Here is a 7,035-nt window from a genome sequence, read left to right on the forward strand (position 1 = left end):
AGACCATAATGTAGGAAGTGCTATTCCTGCAGCCCTCCAACTATGACCTTGGGGAAGTAGTGTATAAATATCCCAGCTCCCTTACCCCTCAGAGGGAATCAATATTCTTAGTGTGTTTTGTGTCACTGCCAGTTTTTTGCTGCAGGATGAAGCTCAGTCCCTCACTGTGGTAGTGACTTAATATCACACCCTAGGCTGCCTTCCCTTCCCTATACCTCCGACCCACTCACTTTCCTACCAGTGATCTGCACTTCCTAAACAGACCATTACACTTGAGTACTTGTCACAGGGTGTGCTTCTGGAGAATGCAAATTAAGCTACTCAACATATAACAGAATGTGAGTAATGCTTGATACTGTGAATGGGTTTAAGTACAATGCATTTATACTCAGTGTTAAGAAGGGACCTCTTCCCTTCTCTCTTCATGTTTTCATGTGAAAGGACTTCTATTCAGGTTAATGCCCAGTTTTCTCCCCATAAAAGTGACATCCATTGGTTCATGTTTCTTGATTTGAGGGCAAGGGGGAGGGACTATCAAAAGCAATAAAGACTAGAGATTCATTTTTTTCCTCCCCCTCCACTCTAGACCAGTATGAAATGATAAATCTGGGGAAGTATGTCTGCCCTGAAGACCACGGCTTTCTTTTAGGAGGGCTGCTCAGATTGAGACTAGATATTGAAGGTGGGCTACAGAGTGTTAGACATGCTTTTTGAGTCTATCTGAAGTCACATTCTTCAGTTGGCTTTGTGAAGAGTAAAGCTGGTGTTTGCAATCTATTTGCCCATATTCTGTTGTGGTTTTTTTTTTTTTATTAGCTGGTTCTGAACTTGTCAATAGTATGCTCGCCCCTGTGAATATATCTGTACAGCTTTGTGCCTCTACAATATCACTGAAATGAAACTATTGCTTTGTGACTTTTTTCACTGCACATGAAAACTGTTTTCAAAGGTTCTCATTCTCTTCATGATTATTTTATTTTAATCTGTGATGGGAAATCAAGTGTGAGCACACTGGAGGTTAATAACAATTTTAAACAATTAATCTCTTAAGTCATAAATAGGACACACTAATTTAGAATCCTTATTTGCTTGTTCCTGTTTTCCCAAAGGCTTAAATATAACTGCAAACATCGTCCCACCTGCAGGTCAGTTTAGTGGTGCTGCCATCTCCTACCTTCTCATGCTACTCTCTGTTCTCACCTGCTCTTCTGGCTGCAGGCTGTTTCCACCCTCTCTCTCTGCCACCTCAGCAAGTTTGGATACTGCAACTCACTCCTATGGTCCTATTAGGCCTTTGAGTGAGGGGATGTGGCATGATACTATGAAGCAGGCAAAGGGAGCTGTCTGTGGTTTGAGAGTGTTCTCCTGTGTGAAGACAGTCTCCAGCAGATGACAGCTTTCTCTGTTCCCCTGCAAAATCCTACTTGTCTCACCTGACAGCAATCCTTCCCTCCAGTTGCTGCAAAGCTAGCACAGATCATCTTCTCTGTGATCCCTCCTGGGTGAGCAGAATAATAAGTGCGTTCGCAGGTCTCTCTTTCTAACACAGGCACTTGAATTTGCTGCAAGCGACTTGCCAGGCCACCATCTAATTACGGAGCAGAATCTGAAAGAGAGCGTGATAATGAAGTGAGCAAGAAATTAAGTTAGAAAATATATTGAAGCTCAGACTTGCTTAGCACCAATGTAATTGCAATCACTCAGGCATGCCTGTGCTGATGCAGAGCATTGAGTCAAAAACTGTGTGTCACGCAGGCTGTCTTCATTTCCAGATGTGGCATCTTTGTAAAGGGAATACATTGGCAGGAGAGCGAGACCAGAAACACTTTTTCCTAGCTCATTTCCAATATACATGTCAGTGTTTCAAATATTGCTACATAAGATTTCAGAAAGAGGATTCAATGAGATATGAATTGTTATATGTAATTGACATGCTTACATATTTATACAGATAAATGTTATGTAAACATACATTATAAATATGGGATAGCAACCTGTTTTTATGATTTCCTACTATAAGCCAAAATCATATTCCTTTTTCCCCTCAATTGTCACTGTGACCAAAACTCAACTCCAATTTAAAATAATGCTAATAATGAACACTAAAAAATCTCTTCTCATAACTGACCCTCAGTCAGGCCTGGGTTAACATGTACTCTGTATGATTTGCTCTATCACTTTAGATTCATGACATTAAAAAAATAAGTTTATTATTTCATAGCCTTATACCTTTTTGGACAAAATAAGAATTACCTTACATTTATATAGTCCCTTGATATTTATGGGGCCCTTTACTCCAACCTAACAGTACAACAGCATTTGAGATGGGCTGTCCCACCGAGCTCACACATGCAGAAGCCACAGCTCTGAAAATGTGACCTCACAGCACCTATGAGACAGAACAAGGCTCCAGCCCCCGTCTGACTCTAAATCTTGTGCTATTTTTGATGCATAAAACTAACACATAAATAATTTAAAGTATTTAAACTCCTCTTTTTAGGGACCATCCATCCCATCAGTGTTACCATATCTCAAAATCAAAAACTCATTTTCTCTGAGATTGAAAAAATGGATTCATCTTTTCTTAAATTAAAAAACACACACACATGCTTTTTTTTAGAGAGATGCAAGGGAGAGTGAAAGAGATAGAGGGAAGCCAGATTTTTGAGAGATTGATATGAGAGAGAAACAGCGATTGGCTACCTCCTTGATGTCTCTTATTGGGGATCAAGTCCTAAACCTGGGCATGCCCTGACTAGGAATCAAACCAGTGAACTTTTGGTGCATGGGATGACACTCAATCAACTGAGCCACACCGGCCAGGGCAAAGAATGGATTCATCTTTGATCAGACTGTAACTACCTCTCAGTCGTCTGGTGGTCATGGAGGTGGCAATGATTGAAAGTGTTAGAGAATGGATATATTTATTCAAGGGTGTTGAAGGCAGTCAGTCAATAAACATTTCCTGTTTACTCTAACCTAGGTAAGCTGTCAGCCCTGGGGAGAGAATACTACATTAAATAGAGATCTGCCTCCCAGAGGTTTCCAGTCTCAGGGATAAGATGCAGAAAATAATCACATAAAATACTGTCAAGAAGATTTATGTGCAATGAGCTGATAAAAGTGGGTCATGCAGAAAGTAGGTGATGGAAGAGCAGCCCTGCTGCAGCAAAGGGGTCTGAGAAGGGGTGTGACATCTGAGAATGAAGTGATAGGAGGCAGCTGGGAGACTAGAGTGTGTTCTCAGTGAAGGAAAAGAAAGTGCAGAGCTCAGAACTCAGGATGAGTTTGGTGTTTAAGAGAAAGGAAGAAGATCACAGTGCCTGAAGGGACACAAGGAGGAAATGTAGTTGGAGAGTTAAGTGGAGGCTAAATCGCATGGAGCTGAAGTCAGGTTGGGAATTCACAGATTATCAGCGGAGTCACCGCTGATTTTAGATCCTAGCTTTGATGCCTACTAGTCATAGGGTTTTAGTAAGTTACATACATCTTTGGGCCATAACCTCCTCTTTTGCAAAACAGGGAAGATAAAAAACTCCTCAGATAGTGGTTGCAAAGGTTTTGGGAAAATGCAACTTGGCTGCAGGACGTACAATAGCTGTGAACATGAATATTGTACACAAAGAGCAATCCCTGCTTTTTCAAATTCACAGATTCCAAATAAATGACACAAAAACAGAAAGAAAATGCTCTTATGCAGTGAAATGAAGCAAAATGTAAACATCAACCCATTCGGATTGATCAGCATTTCATTATGGCTTTAATAACTCTACAATCTAGCCCAGCATTCAGCAAACTACAGCCATTGGGTCAATTCCATGCCAGCACCCTCCAGCCTCACCCCTGGTTCTATTTATTACAATCCAGGAACTAATAATGGTTTGCACATTTTCAAATGATTGAAAAAAATCCAAATAAAAATAATATTTCATGACATAAATATTATGTAAAATTTAAATGTCATGAATGAAGCCACATCCTTGGAACAAAGCCACATCCATTGTACTACATATTGTCTGTGGCTGCTTCGTGCTACAATGGCAAAATTTAGTAGTGTGACAGGGACCATACGGCCTGCAAAGCCTAAAAAACGTACTTGTCCCTTATGGATCTAGCCTACTTAAAATTAGGCACTCTGAAGGGAACATATAAAATAGCACATTCTCTAATTTGATCACCTATTACAACTAAATAAAACATGGTTTCTCTTCTCTGGAAGGAAGAAAGGCTAAAGCAGATATTGCCGTATATCATTTCCATGACGATTTTTCAAAATCAACAACCTGTAGTAAAATTTCTCCAAATGTAAAATGTTTACCTTCACTAATACTTCCCTATCCAGTCACAGTCCAGACCTCAGAGGAAAACAGAGGCTCCGTGCCGTGTGGGAGACACACGGGCCTCACCACAGAGCTGAACTCCAGAGGAGAGCTCAGCTGCATGAGGGCGATGTCAGAGTCCAAGGTCCTTCCATTAAAATCTCCATGCACCACAATGCGCTTTGCCTTTCTTACCTGCAGGAGGGGCAAGCAGGAGAATTACAAGATCAAGTCAATGAGTCAAAGGACCTCCTTGCATAATGGTCAAAATTAACCTTCAATGTCTGCACGTCCAAATATCAGCAGTGGGGATGACTTTGTACTAAAAGGGTGACCTTGTTTATCATTTGTAGGAGGCCGTGACTAAGGACTGGAAGTCCTGGAGAAACTGGGCTATGTGGACTTCTGCACATGCACCTCAATTTGTACGTCCTGACCAACCTCACCTGACCAAAATGTGACCCCAAATGGCATCTTTAAATGGTGGTATAAATGATAAATGTAAAGGGGCCCTAGGAGATGAGTATCTAATTACACAGTTTTGTGAAAGGAAGTCCCTGGCATGTGACAAGGACTTCCTTTGCAAAGAACTTTAAAAATATTTCTCACCTGCTTGGTCAGTTCTTTCACGGTTCTGTCATGGTCCCCAGCTACAACAGTCCAGAAGAGTGGATTATTTTTCCTAAAGAAAGAAGAAGAAAAGTTCGACATGAAATGATTTTTTCACTGTTTGGCTAACCCCACCTGGCCTTACCCATGTGTGCTGCTCAGTTCAGCCAGGTGCCATCCAGTCAGTTCCCTGTCATCTGGGACCTTTGTGTGACCTTCCCACCGGGAAGGTGCACCAAGCCTCCTGGTCTACCTTCGAAGGAGTTTTTTGGAACCTTTACCAAATGACACCAAAGGTTATTTTTAAGTTCAGAAGGAAAGCTGAAAAGTTACAGCTTATATTGATCTTACCCTGATGTTAAGAATACATCAAAAAAGAAACTGCATTCAAAATGAGGTAGATTCAGGTCTGTGTTTTACTGTTAACAGTATCCAAACATTATCTTACAGGAATATATCTCAAATTGCCATCTTTTATGAAATCACACGAATTGATAAAACTGAAGCTCAAAAGAGATGATCAGTTCAAAAATAGGTAGGCTTCACTTACGGTGTTAGAAATCAGTATTAGAAATCATTGATCATTTTAGGGAGATGATTGGAAGAAGCTGGGTGTTTGCAATATTTTGTTTCCTTGTCTGAGTGCTGGTTATATGGGTGCTCACTTTGTGAAAATTCCTCTAAGCTTTGCACATTTTTATATGCTTCAAGACGTTAAAAAAACTTGAACCAATATCTATTAATTTGACACATTAAGATTTCTAGCTGAAAAAATATCTGAGAATAGAATCCTTCAATTGCAATGACTATTCTGTCACTTCAGCTTAGAGATCTTTCATTTTTCAAAAGTATTTATTCAGGAAAAGTAAAGTTATTGAAATTATTTTTCAATACACTTTATTCAAAGGATACGTTTCTTAATACACAGAGGCATCTTTTCTCAAGTCATAGCCATGCTCATTTCAATCCCTTGCATGATGAGCCTGACTTGTTCATGTGTTTCCATATGCTGTTATTTAGGAAGCTAACTGAGGTAAAGAACTTGACAAGTACCTTGCATACCTCTCCAACAGGCTCATTCCACATGGCAAACTTCCCTTTGCAAAGGGTTTGAGTACTCAGCAGCCCCTTTCAATAGAGGTAGAGTCCTATGTGTCTTTAAGGTTGATGAAAATGAGGCAGGGAGAACAAAGGCAGGGCTGAGTGGAGCACACCACTGTTGCTATACCAGCATATCAAACACCCTTGGTGTAAAGGTCCATAAACTTCAAGGAACAGCTTCAGAAAGATATTCCTCTGGTCCAATATTAGGCAATTATGGAGATTTAAAAAAACAACCCTCACAGACATTTTTTATATAAGTATAACTATAAGGCAGAGTGTTATGTGCAAAAATATTATAAAACAATATATATGATATATACAAATACTATTAGATATACATATTATGTGCATAAATATTAATGGAAAATCAGATAATTACAACATTCTTAATATTGATTAATTAATATAGAGGAGGAACAGATTAGTGAAATGGAGAGGGTGGTTTAGATTTTACCTGAAAACTCTCTTTTAACTGTCTTTTTCCTCAAGCATTATTATTACAATAAAATTTTTTAAAATAAATCAAGAGTCACTGGAAAAATTGCAGACAAATTTTTGTGTGTCGGTTAACTTGAGTGGCTTACAAATATTCACAGATGATTTTGTATATTAATTTCAATTGACTCATCGAGTTGAACACCCACCTTATGGAGAATGGCTTTGCTGTGGTCTCCATCTTGCTGCAAATGTCATGGTCCATCACATACATTCAAGAATAGGCTATATTATTTGACAAGGGAGTCTGCCAAAGTTTCTTCGGTCCCTCTAGCATCAGTATGAACATTTGTCTTTTCTAATACATTAATTTTCACTAATTAATCACTACTACTGAGGCATCTTTTCCATAGTACATAAAAATGCACTTTGACAGAATTCTTATAAAATAGGCTTCTTTAAGGGGCTGGGGGACCCCTAGAATGAACCATGTAGCAATGGATAGAGTTGGAAATATTTGGCAGAGTTGGAAATACCTACATGAACTCATGTTTATATATATATATAT

General features: G+C 39.3%; 1 protein-coding gene across 1 annotated transcript in view; it reads right to left on the bottom strand.

Annotated features, from left to right (window-relative positions):
- Positions 1-7,035, bottom strand: part of OVCH1 (ovochymase 1) — a 42,666-nt gene that overhangs the window by 13,868 nt on the left and 21,763 nt on the right. The window contains 3 exon segments of the mRNA XM_006769656.1: positions 1,434-1,588; positions 4,319-4,514; positions 4,929-5,001. Of these exon segments, the coding sequence (XP_006769719.1) occupies positions 1,434-1,588; positions 4,319-4,514; positions 4,929-5,001 (424 nt within the window).

Source organism: Myotis davidii, unplaced genomic scaffold (genome assembly GCF_000327345.1).
Source record: "Myotis davidii unplaced genomic scaffold, ASM32734v1 scaffold163, whole genome shotgun sequence".
Classification (NCBI taxonomy): Eukaryota; Metazoa; Chordata; class Mammalia; order Chiroptera; family Vespertilionidae; genus Myotis; species Myotis davidii.